The 18,563-nt window shown below is 47.3% G+C and overlaps 1 protein-coding gene across 1 annotated transcript in view; it reads left to right on the top strand.

Moving 5' to 3' along the window:
• Window positions 1-18,563, top strand: part of MKL1 (megakaryoblastic leukemia (translocation) 1) — a 117,475-nt gene continuing 98,912 nt past the window's right edge. The window contains exons 1-2 of the mRNA XM_014963286.1: window positions 1-90; window positions 18,422-18,510. Of these exons, the coding sequence (XP_014818772.1) occupies window positions 1-90; window positions 18,422-18,510 (179 nt within the window). The remainder of the gene's footprint in view (window positions 91-18,421; window positions 18,511-18,563) is intronic.

The following is an 18,563-nucleotide window of genomic DNA, read 5'->3' as shown; positions in this document are numbered from 1 at the left end:
ATGCCAAGAGTTAGCAACGAGAAAGAAGGAAACAAAGAAGTCATGTTTTTGTACAACATAGCACTTTTCACTGTGAATACACGTGTGAGGGTGGGTGGACGAGAGAGCCTACAAAGCCTTTCAGAGGAGGTGCTGGGGGGACCTGTGGCAGGGATTGCTGCTCCCTGGCTTTTCCCATTCATCCCACCTCTCTTTTCTTGCTCCTTCTCTCATTTTCTCTCCCTTAGTCCATTTTGTGCCAGTTCAGTGCTTCTCGACAGGAGCTCAGGCTGCAGTTTTAGCAGGACCCACTAGTGCCAGCAGGGAAACACACGGATCTTTCCTCCTGCTGGTTTTCCCCTTTTCTTTCTTCTTGGATCAGCTTCCTCAATGATACCCCTTTACAGGCAACAGAAAATCCATCTTTTTGGTGATGGGTTTCACAGCTGCCTGCCGAAATGCAGGACTGGGGTGGACGAGGTGCTCCAGGAGCCGAGCTGCTGCTTCTCAGCATCCCCACCTGCCCCCTGGGCCAGGCCCCAGCTCCTCTGGCAGCAGCTATGGACCGGGTGGACAGAGGAGAGATGCTGGCCAAAAGCAGTTTCTCTTCTCTTTTCAACTTTATCGGGGCAGCGGCCACGGGACAGCAAAAGCTCCTCAAAAAAACCAGCTAGACAATAGCAGGGTGAGTTTGTCAGGCTTTTTTGTTTTACTTATTGGTAATTTTATCCATGACATCACTGATGAAGTTGAATACTTTAGTTTAAATCATCTTTTTAACAACAGAAGTGAAGCTTATTTCCCACAGAATTTCCCTTTTGTTCTTTGCTTAAATACTCTTGCTTAAAATGCCCTTTGGCTGTTATTAATTACATCCACAGTTTTCTAAACAACTTAATCTGTGGAAATTAGAGTTTGCAGGGAGGGCCAAGATCTAGTACATCTGAAAGCAATATTCCTGTCCCTTTTAAACATAATTAATTTGCACTGATTCTTACAGCAGTACGAAAACAACATGCAAGATGTACAGCAGAGGATAAAAATACACATCAGCGGAGCCAAGTTAAATCAACTGCTGTGGGCTGTGCCCTTCCCCTGCCTCCTGGGAAGGGCTGGGTTGCAAGGCTCACAAACATAGGTGTGGGCAGAAGGGCACAACAGTTGCCCTCTGTATTTCATATGGGCAGAAGGACACAATAATCGCGCTCTGTATTTTAAAAGCACACCATTACCACGCCGTTATATATTGTCACCAGCCATTAGAAAGGGACTAAATTGCTATTTCTGCTCTCAAGCCACTCCGCTTGGCATACTGGCTTTCAATGCATCGAAGAGTCCTTCACATCTGCTGTGGGGGCAGTCAAACGATCTGACTAAGCCCCCAGAATACGGGGGGCTATTTTATTAAGCAAATCTATTTAAAACTGAGGGGAAAGGGTAGTTCGCCTGTCTGAAAACACTGCTTTTCTAAAACAAGCATGTCAGGTCTCCCCTAGGACAGCGTGTAAGGCCACTGCAAGGCTGCTACTTTAAAGTCACTTTTCCAACAGAAATTGCAATTTTTGCTTCTTCAAAGGAAGGGAATCAGTACACTAACTTTTCCAGGTTACAGAAGTCAGCACGGTACCCTGCAGAGCTGCTGGCACTGTAGCAGAGGAGTCCCCATCTATATATTTTCTGGGCTACAAAGGTGTCACAGCCAACGTGTTTCCGCTGTTTGTTTTTCAGCAAAGCTGTGCACTGGGGTTTTCAGCCCCCAAGTCACTGGCAGAGGTCAATGAGGTAGCAGTTCCAGCAGGCATATAGCTGGCATGGATGCGGTTGAAGGGGTCCATGTGGTTTCTCTGGCTTTTCTTCATCTGCGTCAGGTGAAGGGAAATTGCGGGTGGGTGCAGGCGCCCACACCTTTCAGGACAGCTAGTCTATTTCAGCTAGTCTGCTTCCTTTTTTTGCTCCTTGATCTTATCTCAGACTGAGCTGAACAGGATGTTGGCTTTGTGGTGCGTGAATGGAGAAGGTCTCACCATGAAGGCTTTTCCCTTGAAATCTCTCAATGCTTTCTGAGGACAAACTGTGCAGGCAGGTTTGGGGTGCTGGTGGTACCCAGCATTCACAGCATCCATCCCACTGCTGGCCACCGTGCTCTGCCGGGGCTGGTGTCACCACCTGGGGACACTGGTAGGTGATGCTCTCCAAAGCCACCCACATTTGGGTGCAGACGAACTCCATAAGGATTTGGCCAACACAGGCCAGCTGCCTTCTCTGCCAAGCCTAATCCCATTTATCATACTGTGCGGGACTGCCGAGGGCAGCTGGTTGACATGACAACTGCATTTCCCAGCGCTGGAAATAGTGTTTCCCATTGCCCATCTTTCATTCCTGTAATCCCGAGTGGAGGCTTTGCTCTGTTTTTGTTTTATTTTCCTCTTGAGGAAGAAATAAACACATTTCTTAATTTCCTGCTTGGAGCAAAGTGGCTGAGCCAGAACCGAAACCTCCTCTGGGTGCCTGCTTGGGATGAAGGTGGGGGAGCAGGCAGTGCTGGGTGGCTAGAGTGTCACCTCAGTTCCCTCTGCTCCTAAATTTACCTTCCTACATGCCTGGACAGGACTTCACATAGTCAGTGATCATCCCTGCTCTTACGCTCCCCATCTTTCAGCAGTTTTTCCTTCATCTCTTAAACCTGGAACGCTCTGTGTAGCTGCAACCACTGCCAGCAGCCAGCCAGCCCTGTGAACATCACTTCCAACTAGCCCTCTGGAGTCCTTTTCTCCCTCTAAACCTTGGCGCATCTCAAGTTTTCCATTAAAGCTTCCTCATCTCCCTGATAGACCATGAGCTTTGCCTGGTCCCAGTGAGGTGCAGGGCTGGCACCTCAGGGACCTTCTGGCCTCTTGCTGGCCCCAGGGAAGGTGCTGGCTGCTGCGGCCAGAGCTTTGGCCAGTGGGGATCATTGCTGGGTTTGCAGGCAACTAAAATTCATCTGCTCCTTTTGGAGGGGCCTCAGCCCTGCTGGCTCTTACACATCCAAGTGCTGGTATGGGCAATGCCATGAGGGAGCTGAACCATCCGCGGGACCTTTCCTTGCTGGCAGTCTTTTAGCTGTACGAGGGGACACTGATGGCTGAAGGAGGCAGGGCACGGTGGCCAAACCATTGCAGTTGCATTAATTTCTCCCTCCGGGAGAAACTTCAGTCTGAGATGAATGGTTTCAGCCTGCAGAGGGATGCAGGCAAGGGGTTGGAGAGAAGTTGTATCTGTTATAACATGAACTTGCAGTGTTTTAGGAAAAAAGGGCAAACAAGCTCTCAGGTCCCCAACCCTGGGGCTGCAGGAAGCAATATTTGTCCTTACAGCAGATGAGAAATCCCCCAAACGTCCCAGGGAACTTCTTTGGCAGGTCTCGGAGAGCTGAGCTCATCGTCACCCCCCTTTTCCCTGGTTGTTCATTCACCACTTTGAACCGTTCCAGGCCCTCAGGTGGTCAAACAGCTCATGACATCCTGCCTCCCAGATTTCACCTGGTTTATTTGGCATCCTGTGTTCCCTGCTTGAGGCTTTGTATCACTCGGCCAGCAGCCAGGAGGGGCCAGGGCAGGGGATTGGTGCAAGGATGGGAGCAAGCAGAGGGCCACCCTCATCCTGGTATAATCCTCACTGAAGCCTTTAATGAGCCTGTGCAGGCAGCAGATCTGACAAAAAAAAAAGGCTTTTCTGATTGTTCTTCTAAAGCTCTGCTTAATTTTATTGTATATTTTTCTAAATTCTACCTATTCAGCCCAGTTTTCCATGGATCAGACACCAGTCTTGCTATGGGTGGCACAAGGGTGGTCAGTGGGGTGGCTTTTCTCAGTGGCAGAGCTCTCCTGCCAAGAGGGAGAGGCTGGGGAACCATAATGCTGGGTGGAAAGCCTGATTGCGAAGGAAATGCTAATATTCTTATCACCACCAATCTTCCTACCTGCAGACTGATGGATGGCAGCACCGCCAAGCCTTCACAGCTTCATTTGGCCCTGCCCCATCCAATAGAAACAGACTATACAAGTCCTTGAGTGGTGCTAATGTAACAAAACATGCAGGTCCTCAAATGCAAGGATGGAGGACATGGGATGGGGAGGACAGACAGCAAGAGCCTGGAGGTGCTTTCCTGCCCACAAGTGAGCTTAGGCCTGAAGCAGTGCATCTCCTCTTCCCAAACCACCAGTGACTGGGACCAGCTCTTCCTGGGCTCTGCTTGATGCAATCACACCTAGAGAAATCAGAAACGGCTGGGGCCATGGGGACTGAACATTATTAGGGCCTCTTGGGGAGGTTTTGGCTCAAAGAAGGCATGTAGGCAAGGGCCAGCTGAGTCACGGCTGCGGGAGAGGCTGCAGCCAGCAGATAAAAGGTCTGCATCACCAGGAGCTGTCAGAATGAGTGTTAAATTAAGTGTAAGAGAGACATGTTGTGCTTATGACTCAATTTACTGTTCCTTTTCACCATGAAAGCTCCTGCTCATGTTTTTACTATGCCCCCTGCTTTCTAACTGAGCTCTGTCTCTCACTGGCTATTTAGCGGCAATATCTGCCTGGGGTTCAGCCCTCATCCATGTGTGGGCAGTTCTTTCAGGGCTGTGGTTGAAGCGAGTGGTGAACTTCAAAAGGACAACCACATGCAACAACCTTTTTCACCAACTGAGTAAGCAGAGCTTGGGCTGCAGGAGACTCTGCAGTGAGGGTAGTCATCAGCTATGGAAGTGGTGGGAAGCCCAAAAACCAAGTAAGAGGAAGTTAAACTGCAAGTAGGATTGGGATCCATGGTTGTGTTTTGAGGGAGAGGTTTTATTAGGGTGTAACATTGTAGGTGTTGTCCACTTCTAGGAGTTTTTGCATTTGCAAAGCAAATTTACCAGTGAAATCCTGTGCAATGACTGTTCCTCTACTGCTCTTGGAAAATTTACCTTTCACTGCTTTTTTCTGCCCATTGCTCCTCAGTCCCCTCAGTGGCACACAGAGCTCTGGGTGGTCTCAATGAGCCTGTTTTCTCTCCCTCAGATTTCCCCTGAATGTTACTGCAGCTGGTGGATCACACAGCTGCTCCTTCTTAATCATCAGAAGCTTTCAAGGGAACCAGCTTGCTAAGACCAGAATTTCTGATAGGAAAAATTTGAAGGTGAGGAAGGGCACTTCCCCAACCACTTTTATTTATGTTTTTTTTTTAGCCTGGATCAGTTCCCTCATGGGGTTCAATGCTTGGTTCCATAATCCATCATGTTTGTGCTACAGAGGTGGCGGTGCGCTGAGATGCATCTGAAGGAAGGGACGGTTGGAAATGTAAGGAGGAAGCAATGACTCCATGAGTATCAGCATTACTAGTGAGGACCTTGAAGCAGGAGATGAGGGTCTCAGACTTCAGAGTCTGAGTCCAGAGTTCTAGTGCACAGGCTGTAAAAATAAAGCCACAGAGCTGCATCTTTTTCCCTTGAGGACCCCCGTTTCCAAGCCCTTCCCCATCACCCCCTTGGGCGGCTTTGCTGCTGGGGACATTCCCCTGTAGAACGAGGTGCTGGATCCTGCTGCTGGGTCACAAAGCCCCGCTCACAGTACATCCAAAACACAAATAAGCATGAACTGAGAGAGCCTGACCTCGCTGACATCTGTGTTTTCCCTCTTGATATCACTAATGAAACAGCTCTTGAGCTGGCAAATACAAGAACATTTCGCCTGTTTTGGACAGTGCTTGATTTTCTCAGGATATGAGTCTCTGAACTGCAAGAAAAGAAACGCAGCCATGTTTGTTCCTGCTGATTCTGGCCTAGGCTTTGTCCAGCTACTTCCACAGTCACATTTTCAGTGGCTAGCACAAATCTTGTCATCGATTCACTGGTGTTACAGACCCATCACTAGCAGCAATAAGAGAGATGAGTGCTCAGAGAGGACATAGGCGTTCTTCCTCCACACCACAAGCCATCCTGCTGGATATACTCTGTTCTTTCACATTTCCACCTCTGCCACAAAAAAAAAAACCCCAACAAAAAAACAAACCCAAAAACCAGGATAGCTAAATATTACAGACTTCTGAAGGTACATGTGGCTCCTCCAGTGTCACACCTAGCTATAAAACTGCTCAGCCAGCAAGACAAACAAGGCTGGATCTCATTACGAAAGGCACAGGGAGGAATACTAATAGCTGAGTTTACCAGACCCTTCCTCTTATCAAGTCTTGTTTAAAGTTGCTGATAACATTGACAAGTGGTACTGGCAGAAAGTTTCAATGTTGGGTGTCTGCCCAGGGCCTGTGTTGTCTCAGGAAAATTTCAGCGAAAACAACTCAGCTATTTCTCCAAACCTGACTAAGGGAAACAAGTTTTGTTAATGTAAAAACAAAACCACATCCTCTTTCATTAAGATTTTCTAGCACAGCCCCACCCTGAAGCAGGGACTTGAGATGTGAGGCTGGTCTGCCTACTACCTTCTGCTCCATGCCTGTTCTGATTATAAGCCTTTTAGTAAAAACACAGAGCACTGCTGTCTTGGTTCCTATGTCTCCCTCAACAGGAGCATGTGATGTCCCCAAAGTACGTGTAAGTTTGGATGCAAAAGAGCTTTCCCAGGCATTGTTCCTCCCAACTGTAGGATGCTGTTATGTTACCTGCATTGATGATCCTGTTTTATATATTATGGTAATTATTACATGGTGTTATATTAGTAATAATAATAACAACATTGAGAGAGATTGTCCTTGGTGCGTTCAGGGCTCCTAGTGTTTGTGTTCAAGTGTAGGAGCTGGGGGTGTGTTAGTAGAGGGGACAAAACAAAAATCAAGAAGTGTGGGAAAGAAATTTAGGGAGCAGAAGATAATAAACAAGATCCAAAGAGAGGGAAGGATGGGGTTTGGAGGCAGAAGACGGTGCAGGACCCGGTGGCAAAGCAAGAGAGAAGATTTAAACTCGTCTCTGTGCGCTTTGCCAATTGAGGGGGCACTGCAGTTCATCTCCCCACCCTGCGTCAGCTGAAGCAGTCCAGACCCTCCTCCTGCGCATCAGCAGCCCTGTCACCCTGGGGGCTGCTGTGTCCAGCAGAGAAAGAGCAGAACACTGCCGGCACGGCACGGCACGGCACATCTGTGGGCTGGGTTGGGGCTGTGGGCTCTGGCCTGGGGCCAGCTGGGGAGCCTCTCCTGCAAACAACTTCCAGGAGCCACTCTGAGCACTGATTTGGGCTGTCTCAGATGGGATAGTGAGCCATGGGCCTGAGGGATTTGCCTGAAGGAAGACTGCAGACACTAGCGTGTGCTGGTAGCTCCTGGGCTTCATACGTCCGTCTTGTAGAACACGCCAAGGATTTTCCCAGATAAAAAAACAAGCAGGGCACATCACTTGGCAGAGAGTTACATCCGCACATAGATGTGAATGAAAACATCCTGAGAGCGCTGCCCTTGAAGCAAAATGCCCGAAAGCTCCAAAACACAAACAGAAGGGAACGGAAAGTGCCGTGATGGCGGTCTCGTTCTTATCACCCGCCTCCTCCCTGCCTGCAACCACCGTCCTGCCCCAGCCCCGCAGCCCCAAGCGCTGAGCCCGCTGCCTCGGGAGCAGGAACCGGGGGAGTGGGAAGGAGCAGAGCAGTGGCTCTGCACACCCTGGCCCTGCCAGGGAGAGCAGGGTGGTGTGAGGACCTGCTGAGTGGCACTGTGCCATGCCCTTTTAAAATTGTCATCCCGCTTTCCAGCGGGAACCCCAGGCCTTCTTCATCAAAGCATAAACACGGAGCAATTGATTGCACGTTTGTTTGTTTTAAGACCCAAAGTTTATATAGCTTAAAACTTCCATGTACCACTTTCCCCCAGTGCCTCTGCAGCCCAGTAACTTGTGTGTGACAGAGAGAAATAAGCAGCAGAGCACTTGAGCGTGATCTAACCGCGGAGTTATTTGATCTGGGGTTTGGTATGCACTGAAAATACCAGCAGTTAATGTTACTGCAAACATGGCACAGCGGCTCTCTGCCTCCCCGCTCACGCAGGAGGCAATGCTTCGCAAAGCTGAGGAGGATGCTCTCCTTCGCAGCACCTATCCCGCCGGATCCAGTGACCAGCCTTGTTTTACACACCCACCCACCAAAGCGCAGCCACCTGTACATAGGTATTTCTAGCCTTCATTTTAAAAAGCCTTCATTGGAAACCAGGAAAAAGTCCACCTGGGAAGCTCAGCTTTGATCTCTATTTTTGCCCATTGACGTGGCTTTAAGTCCCCACATCTTTAAACATTTGGTTTAGCGCTACTGCTACGATTTTCTAATGCAGTGCATAAATTTAAAGGCTATTTCTGTTCTCGTCTGAAGTTTTAACATTTCCTCCACTTGGACTGGACATACTTTATCACATCCTCTAAACCCCAGGGACACTCCAGTGAAGAGAGAACACTGTTGATGTGAAAAGTAGTGATATTTTCTCAGTTTCAGACCCCTCATCTCATTCAGACCACTCTTACTCAGATCAGACACTTCTTTTTCTCTGCATTTAAAGCTCACCAGGGAAAAGATGAAACAAACAAACAACAAAAAAAGATGAAAAAATGGATAAATTCTATAACAAGAAGACAAATCACTCTTGTCAAATTTATTTGTCTCCATAACTGGAAGAAGCAGTTTTTACAGGCTTTTTATTTTAGACACAGAAAATCATGATGTGTCTGTCCTCTATGCGCAGTGCCCAACAGAAGATTGTGCCATTCACTATATGCGTCATTTAGTGTACGTGCCAGGTTTCTGTTCAAGTTTAATTTACTGCTTCTAAGGGGTTTCAGCCTTTCGGGGTTTATTCAAATCAAGCAGAGATTATCATCGGCTTTTTCCATTTTAGGCAGACACCATCACCACAGTGTTTTCAGTGCCTCCCTTATACAAAAACTCATAACAAGAGTGAAGCTCGCAGAGAACTCAATGAAGTATCTGGTACTTTTCCTCTTTCAAAATAACTACTTGGAGGAAAGGTTTTGTTTGGTTTCTTAGGCTTTGTACAGTTACTTATTTTAGGTTGCTTTATTTAGTTTGTGCTTTTGTTCCTTGTACTGAGCCAATATTTTCCTTTTCTCAAATTTACTTGAGTCCTCCTGGCTACCACATTTGTACCACCATAACCACTCCTCCTTCCTTGACATTTATATCCTCCAAAGTTTCGTGAATTATCATCACATTCTCTTCTACAGTTGTCATTCGACCAAATTATACATCTGCTTTGTTTAAACATTTTAAAGCATGGATTCTCCAGGGAAAATTAATCAACCTTTTGAAGTCTTTCTGGACTCGAGGCACCTGTACACAACACTCTATATCCTCTTTAGATCGAATACTTTTAATCTTTGGCTTGTTATCTGCCTCCTGGAAAAAGTGTGGTCAGTTCATGCTGGTCCTGGGCCACTGACCTGACAGAGAGCTCCAGTGACAGCTCTCGTGACCCACCAAGTACACATGAGGGATGAGCCAGCTGGGTGCACAGCCCAGGATGACGGGCACATTTCAGGTGCAAGTGCAGATGAGGATCAGAGGGTATACGTACCAACGGCAGCAAATGATACCGTGCCCAGCAGATAGAGAAGTCCAGACACACGGCAACTGCAATTTGTGTGGTTCACTTCACCCTCAGCTGGGCACCTTGCTGGACAGCTGGGGCAGAAGAGATTTAATCTTTCGAGTATCTGCACGCAGGCAGCACCACATGAGAAGTGAAGGTCACTACAGGACACAGCCAGAGTAGGGACAGTGAATGCCAGAAACTCTGGCACCATCAGGACCAGGATAAACCTGCCATGGAGCCAAACCAGGGTCATGCTGATGAGGACATGCCGACTGGAGGCAAATGATCAAGTCAGCAAGCGGGGACTTCCAACATTTTAGGGAGAAGATAGTGAACAGTGGCTAAATATCAGTCTATGGACACAGCAGTGAGAAGAGGGGTGGTGGGGAACTGCTGACATCCATAGCAAGAAGAGCGAACATGGGGTCTCCCAACATATCAGACCCCACTGCCCATATGCTGACAGATCGCAAAGATGAACCACTGTGGAAAGACTGAAGATGTCTAGAACATGGTGGCACCAGAGAAGGTTGGATTTCTTCACTACAGCAGAAACAGCAACAGAGATGCAGACATCATCCAGGAGATAAATGATGCCCTAGATACAAAGTTGGACAATATTAACCTAAGAGATGCTCTGAAGACTGGGTTGCTGTGAAAAAAGAAAAATAGTTACAAAATACAGATTTAATATATTTTTTTCTTATATTTGGGATTGAATCCAGTGGTGAAAACACCGTGTCAGTCAGTATACCCCTATGTCTGTGACACTGTGTTTTTCTGCCAAAGAAAGTGGCCTGGAAGCAGTCTTTGAAATTCCAGCTCATACCTTTACTAACACACCCCGGCAATAACAAACATACCAAAATAAATACTCCTTCAGGCTACTATCCTATCTATGACAAAAACCAGCAGAAGATTACTCCCAGAAAATTTCAAGAGAAGAATAGGGTAATTTGCCCCCACAAGAAGTTATTTCTAGTCATGGGCTTTCTGAGGTTGCTCTATGCCCTGAAGCTAGTGGGGTTTTATCCCTCTAACATGAAAGAGAATAAAAGTAGCAACCTCTAATTATCCTCTTTTTTCTCCCCTCTAATCCTATTTAAGACTTAAGCTGACTCTTATTCTCAATGATGATCTGTGAAACTCTCACAAATAACACTATTCTGTAGTAAATACATTTCCTGTACACACGTAACATTATTCTGTAATAAACACACTTCCTGTTACCCATTTTAAAATGCATCACCTTTCAGGTTCATTGAGTCCTCATTCAGCAGAGGACCAAGCAGCACCCACTACAGCACCTTTATAGTTTTCATCATTTCCTGCTTTTCTATTATGCGCCCTTTTCTGAATGTCTCCCTGTAAACAAAATAATCACAGGGGGCTTCAGTATAGCAGTCTCTCCCTCCCTTTAATCATATCTGTCCTTCAATTCCCAACCAACCCCGCTTTCTCCAGTATCCAGTTTTTTAAACGACATCCCCTGGATGTTTCAGGCAAAGCTGCCTCCTGACATTACATACTAGCACCACGCACATTTCTGGAGAAATCAGCTCTGCGGAGAGCGCTTTATCATCAGGCTCTTTAACCAGGCGTTTAACTCTGACAAATGGCTGCCTGTGTGCAGAAGGAGTTGTGGAGTGTTGGCATCCGAGATGCTGAGCAGTCCCCCGTGCTAACAAACCGCCCACAGGCGCTTCTCTGCTTTACGTGGGCTCCATCAGGAGAGCCCTGGCCAGGAGCCCGTCACTCTTGCTACGTTGCCAGCAGCTGGAAAAGTCTTCGGTGTTTGCCGGGCAGCCCTGCCACACAAGGGTATCTTTCTTTGGGAGCAAATTTGCCTGCTCAGTTTCAGTGGTGTGCTGCAGCAGGGGCAGGGGAAAGTGGAAAGCAGTTCCACTTGAATTTCATTCCTACTTCCTTTGTTCGTGCCTCTGTAATTTTTCTGGGACGCTCATTCCTGGACTGGTTCTTTTGTAGGAACATCAGGCCTCTCCGAGAGCGGCTGCTGTGGTGTTCCCCAGACTGTATTAAGCACTCATTCTTTCTTTCTTTCCTTTCGTTTGAGCCCCTCTTTTCTCAGACATAAATCAGAGCATTCTCATTTCCCTTCAGAGCCTTTCGCTCCACTGTTTTTAATACGTATTTTAAATCACATTTTAAAATGTTTATTATTACCATGGTAAATCTTGTTACTAAGGCTGGAAGGCTGAATGTTATGTTAACAAGCCCTACCCACTATGAGAGTTGGTTTGAGGTAAACAGATAAAGGTAAACTGAGGCAGAAGAGAAGCCTGCGGTCAGGTTGGTGAATATCAGCATGCTCTGCCGTTGGGCTTCACAATTTCCCTGTGGACCACCTTTGTCCAGGCACTACCAGATTCCTGCTCCAGGGCCTATTTAATGCAGCTATGTGAAAGTGATGGGCAAGATCAAAATGCCAAAGACACACGTTCCCAGTGGATGGCGATTATTTTCCTCTTCTAGTTTCTGCCTTTGCAGTCCGTTGGCCTTGAAGCCTGAGGGATCATGGCAGTGTCCCGCTTTTACTGAGCCTCTTGGATGCTCTTGGGACACCACAGTCTCTGTCTCGCACCTCTTCCAGAGAGTGGGACCCCACGGTGCAACTCCCCCGAGCTCTGAAAATAGCTCTGAACTTTCCCAGCCTCTGCATGTGTTCCTTGGAGCTGCAGCCCTGCTGGATGAGTCAGCTCTTTCGGGATGACATCGCAGCTGAAATCAGACCCAGGCTTTGCACAGAGAAATCCAAAGATCCTCTTGTACTCACTTGCTCTACGGGAAACATCTAAACAAAGTAAAGATGTGAGTGTCACACACTTCCTCTCCCCATGCTGATTACTCACCTCTCTGGGGAGCTCTGGGATTGTGTGGGGATCAAATCTCCTCTTTCCAAATCCTCCAGCTGCACCTTCTCGAGCAATGAAAGAAAGCTGGAGAACACAACTCCTCCAAGGGCAGGCTTTGGAGTCAGAATGGTACAGCCCTGATGAAGATGTGCTAAACAGAGTGGGCTCCAGCACCTCTTCCTTCTTCACAGCAAGCTGCTGGAAGAGGATGTTCCATCCAAAAGACTGGCATGGGACCACAAAAGCCTTCCCAGCTTCCTCAAGAGTTTGACTGTCACAAGCTCTTGCTGCACTCCACATCCCTCTGTGAAAGGGACAGAGTATAGTGACTGCTGCAAACGCAACCGTAGGCATAGAAACACAGGGATATAAAACCAGATGCAGACCTCTTCTCCTGTTAGTGGCACATTCCTATCACTGGGATGTTACTGACACATAGTCTCCGAGTTTCAATTCATCTTTTGTGATTCAGTCTGAACACTGAAGAGCAGATTAACAAGACTGGCCCTTTAAGTGTAATGGTGTTTTGAGAAAATTATCTGCTTTGGGATGTTGCTTATAAATGAAAGGCTAGCAAAAGGGCACTCTGGCTACACAGTAAGTTGCCTCAGATGTTTTCACAACACTTTCAAGTGCAGTGTGACGAAACCTGTTGCCAGGTAAATAAAATCAGTGTGGAAATAGTCTTGCCCCTGACTGGGACACGAGCGGCTTTGAACTGTTCTGAACACAGATGTGAAGATGCCTTCCTTGGCTCTTGAACTGAGCAAAGAACTTTGAGCTGCCATCAGGAGGGTAGCTATGATTTCTTACTCCCCAAGGCTGGAAAAGCTCACTCCTTACCCTGTAATGCTCTTAATCCTTATTTGGCTGATAGTTCTGTCTGTCTTCCTTACACAGTTCTTTGATCAAATTGCTGTAATTTTGCTATGGCTTCACAGGTGGCAGAGACTGTAAAGTCCTCCTCTCTGTTCGCAGAAGTTCCTACTTTCTATTACAAGTTGTTGCATTGCATCTGTAGATCCCAAACATTTCACAATGGAAGCCCAGAGTCACAAGATAGGGTGGATCAGATCGTTGCCCAAGATCACAGCGTGGCAGTGGAAGGATGAAGCCTCCCAAACATGCTTCCTAAGACCCTTTCTAATTCCTTATCCATTCAATATGCAGAAGAATAGACCAATAGCCAAAGCTGTGATGTAATGTGTAGTTAGAAAGGTAATATTTGTAACATCTGAAAAACATTTCCCCTCAAGCTGCATGGGAAGGTCGCTGTCGGATTAGCGCTTTCATGTGTCATTGCCTGTTGCTGCTGCACTGTGGGAACAGACCCGGGAGACAGTGAAACAGTAGGAGGGATTCAGCCTGGGGGAATGGGCAGGAAATGGGGCCTGGGGACACAGGACAAACTCTCTTACTACAGTTCTCCTCTGCGATTTTGGGGAAACTGCATTCATTGCCGGTGAGTCACACGCAGCTGGACGATGTGGGTTTGGCTCCATCTATGGGAAGCAGTAAAATATTACAGTAACACCAGGGACCACCTGGGGACTGTTCCAGTCCTTTCGCACCAAAAGATAATGGCCAACCTTCAACTTTTCTCATAAACCCCAGTGTATCTCTATCACTGCACTTTTGAACCAATGAGTTTGTAAACTGTGTTGTTTACTATGGTGAACCCTCTCCCACCTGTGTGGATCACAACTTGGAAGCCACAGCCTTAAGTTAATAATTTACAGATTCTTTGATAGACAACACTGTTATTTATTAAGCTTGAACTCTGATACTAGTCCATGCGCTTTTTACATGCACTTACCACTTCCCCAAACAATTTTTTAATTGGAAATTCTTGTGTTTGGTGTTTGCCAAAATGACACACTTTTTAAAAGATTTAAATTGCTTTTCCTTTCCTTTTCCTGTGTGTTCTAACTCTTTCTTTGAACAGTTGAGCACATAAAATCCTCTTTTGTTGAAAAGGACTGATAGGAAGATAGATTGCTTGCCCAGCAAAGCTTACATTAATAGAAACATGTTGTTGTTTACCAAACTGAAACTGTTGACCCACTTCAAACAGAAAATCCTTAGTAAGATAGGAAAACCGGTTGTCTCTAATGCTTTGAACACAGCCTTCGAAATATCCCTCTAAGATGTTTTTGCCCTCTCCCAACTCCTTTCTCAAGATGCACTTGTACCATGGGCATTAGAGGACAGCAACCAGCTGCTGATGTGCAGGACATTGAAAACAGGAACGAAACCTTGTAAAGAACACGATTCAATTAAAGAAGTGCAACCGGCCTCTCCGAAGGCATGGAAACATCCTCTGGTCATCTCTTATTCTTGCTTCTCAGGACTTGATTACACCAGGCTGAGAACATACCATTTCCTCCTAGTTTTACAACACAACCCCAAGCTCAACCGCTGCCTTTACAGCTCCCACAGGGGCTCCAAAGAGAGCAGGACTGGGGTACCACCACGGGTGGTTGCAGCAGCTGCCTGCTGCGAGCTGGACCACGCGCAGAAGGGCATCTTCGCACTGTGCTCCGTTAGGAGCCCAATCTTCAGGGTCTACAGCCCACTACTCCTCCTGGGTATTCAAATACACGTGCCTGAACTGTACCCGCTTCAGCACCCTCCTGTTCCTTTCCCTGCCCATTCCTGTCAAGCACACCCTCCTCCTCAACCTCTGCCCTGCAGCCTGAGAGGGAAGTGTAGGCTCTGGCTTGAGGCCCCACGTGGAAGCTGAGTTGATCAAGTGACTGACGGTGCATGGTCTGCTGGAAGAGCTGACCCAGCCTCCGTGCAGGCAATTATGGCCTGGCAAAAACCATCTACATGCAAGTGCTCACCTGAACTGCTGAAGGAGAGGTGGCTTCCCTTGCAGCCCACGTCAGTGTCTTGCAGGAGCCTGGCCACAGCAGCCAGCATACAAGCCCTGCCTGAGCCCAGGGCTGGCAATCACCCCTGTTTGGCCATGTGCCTCTGGGAGGAGTTTCCTCAGGGCGCTGGAAAGCCCCTGCACGCTCTCCCTTGTGCGCCACACACATGAGCATCTGCTGTGGCCTGTGCAAATCACTGGAAAACTCGAGATCTTGCTGAGCTGCTAAGATGTGTATAAGTAGTCAGAAGACAAGTTAGCAGAATTCATTAGTTTCAAAAAAAATAAGCTGTGCCAATCCGGTTCTTTCTCCATCAGGAGACTATTTGTCCATCAGCCTAACGCCAAGACAATAAACATTATTAGGCATGTTCTGAGCTGTTGGTTCATTAGGATTTCTTTAATAGCTTATGGTTTTAAGCAGAGTCATCTTTAGATGGCTGAAGGCCATCCAGCCTTTAAGGTTAAGCTTAGCATTGAGCCATTTTAAGAACTTTATCTTTAGAAACACTCTGAGGGACACCTTTTAGCTTTTTTCTCTTTTGGTGTTTTGGTTTTTTTTTTTTTCCCATTCTCCCAGCTTTTCTTTAAAGAGAAAGGAAATCCAAATGCAAAACTGAATGTAATGCCAACTCAGTGATGACTAGGATTATCAGGTAAGGAAAATCAAATATTTCTTTGCAAGATTCCAACCTTAGTTGCTCATGGTAGGCACACAAAAGTAACTTGATTTTGTAATTACACAGTTGAGTTCAGAATTAGTCTGCACTTAGAATTAGTCCCACTGGAACCAAATCGACTTCTGCTTTATTCCGTTATACTTCACTGGTGTTTTCTTTGTTCAGTGTAAATCTTCATCTAACATTTAATCAAATGGAAGTCATTTAATATACTTGATCTGCTGCCTTTTCCAATACTGCAGACTGTTCTTATGCATCTGTTAATAAAATGTGAATTTAGTTCACTCATTTTATGTCTTAAGGAAACTGAAAGCTACTGAAAATAACAGAGGCCTTAAAAACTAAAACAAATATATAGCTCGTGTGTAGTAAGTAGTCTTCACTTTTCATTATTCCTGCTGAAGACAGAAATCTTTTATGGGCAAGCAGATTTCTTGCTTTCTATTTTCCCTATGGTATCTTTATCAAGTTTGTAAATACCTTTGGGAACTTTAGAAAAATGTAGTAGTTGATACAGAAAACAATCAGCAATATGTAGAGTATGTCAATCAGTAGAGATGTTACCAAATCAATGAAACCTAAGTACAGAAATGAAAGGCAAGGCTTCCATCTCTTAAATGTTCATCTGTCTGAAGAAAGATACAGACTGGTGAGCAGGACTGCCTTGTGAACTGAAGATATGGGCATAGCTGTGAGCTTTGCCATCAGTTCGTGGTATGCCTTTGGACACATCATCTCTCCATGCAGATCTATTAATGAGTCTCCTAAGCAAATGATTTCAAGAACAAGCCCCGAACCATCCTTGCTAAAACCAGAAAGACATCCATGCTTTCTCATCCACTTGGAGCATTTCTCTCAGATCCCTAAAGAGCTATGCTTAGAAAACATGGGAGAAAGGGAGGTAAATATTCCTGACTTATCATTAAACCTAAAACTCCCAGAATTACCATCATCCATGGGAACGTTTCATGTTTTTGACTCTACTCTTTCACTGAACTACCTCTGGAGGGCTAACCCTGTCAAAGAGCATGGGCAAGAATTACGTTACATCAAGATTTATGTGCAAAGCCAAAGCTGAACTGGATCCCCGGGAATGAAAAGCAAAGAGCTGTAAATGTCAGGATTAGAAACTAGGGCAAGATAGCGGCTGGCTGGCAGTAACCGGCTGTTTGGTTCTTCCTTACATTCTTGTGTCATCAAGCTTCTTATCGTGAATTTCATAGGTTAATTGTACATGGCACAAACATTTTTTCCTAACTACTTCACATACATTGCTTTGCAGTTATATCATGTCCTCTGGATATGGATAAGGAAAGGCCAATCTTGCCTTCTTTACACCATTTATTATTTTATACCTCCCTCACATCCCCTTTTCTTCATTTTGAAAGGCGAACCCAATTTTTTTCAGCTTTGCTCTATGAGACAATCCTTCCCTGGGCACTGTTACAGCCTCTGTCATGATTCATGTCCCTAACGTCCTTTTAAGATACACTAAACAGGGGTGAGAACAATGTTGCAGGTAGACGCTCACCAACTAATTATAATGATATTATAATAGTCTAACTATGGTCCTCTGTCCTGCTCTTTAGGCATGGCATCATTCCTCTATTTTGTCAACAATCTCGCCCCACTTAACCAAAGTATTCATTACGGGACATTTCACCCATTTGTGATTTATTTTCCTGGCTCCGTATCAAATCAAAGAAAAACCATGCTTTTCCAAGGAAAGCGTCCCACTTGGCCAGACACGGGGAGGTTTCAGCCACAGGACTGGCAGTGATGGCAACGTGGCACCTAGACCCTCCCTACCACATCTGGGCTCCTGCCACAAGGATTTGGAGTGGGTGGCACTGGGCAGGGTGGTGAAAGGGGGAGGCCAGCCCTGCACCCCACTGCCCTGGCCTCAGGGCCGCCCTGGTAGGCCTCACCTCACCCCATGGTGCCCTCTCAGGGCCTGATGGGCCCCACTTCCCCACTGGCACTAGCCAGGCCTTTGCTGCGCTGTACCCACAGAGCCTTTGGGAAAAACGTCCCGTCCTCCCCCCCAAAACAATACAAACATAAACGTGGTAAAAGCTAAATAGTGTCCTGCTCCACCACAGACCCGCCCCCCTCCATGCACTGGGACGCAAAAGCCCCGCTGGCCCTTTAAGGGCGAGGACACGCCCCTCCCCGCCTTCCCAGGGGACGCCCCGCCTGCCCCCCCACCGATGACATCATCCCTGCCTTTCGATTGGCTGTCCGCCCTGTCAGGCACGCGGCGTCCCGCCCTCCTCCCCCTCGCCCTGCCTGGGGCCCGTTAGCTTCCCCAGGTGCTCGTGGCCCATTGGCGAACCCCGCTGGCGCTCACCCGCGCCTCTCTGCTCTGATTGGCGCGTCGCCGAGGGAGGGCGGGGGCGGGGGGCGGGCGCTTCCGCGGTTGTGAGGCGCCGGTCGGCGGTGGCCAGGCCGGGTAGCAGGCTCGGGGCGGGCGGGTTCTCGGACGGTGGCGACGGCGGCGGCTCCGCCAGGGACTGGCGGCGTCGGAGCGAGATGGAGCCGTGACCGGGTGAGTGCGGAGCTCCGGGACTCGACATTGAGCTGCCAGAGGCAAAGAAACGG

The sequence above is a fragment of the Calidris pugnax genome, unplaced genomic scaffold, assembly GCF_001431845.1.
Source record: "Calidris pugnax isolate Ruff unplaced genomic scaffold, ASM143184v1 scaffold44, whole genome shotgun sequence".
NCBI classification, from domain to species: domain Eukaryota; kingdom Metazoa; phylum Chordata; class Aves; order Charadriiformes; family Scolopacidae; genus Calidris; species Calidris pugnax.
Note: the sequence above shows the minus strand (reverse complement) of the source record. Positions and strands in the feature narration are given on the sequence as shown.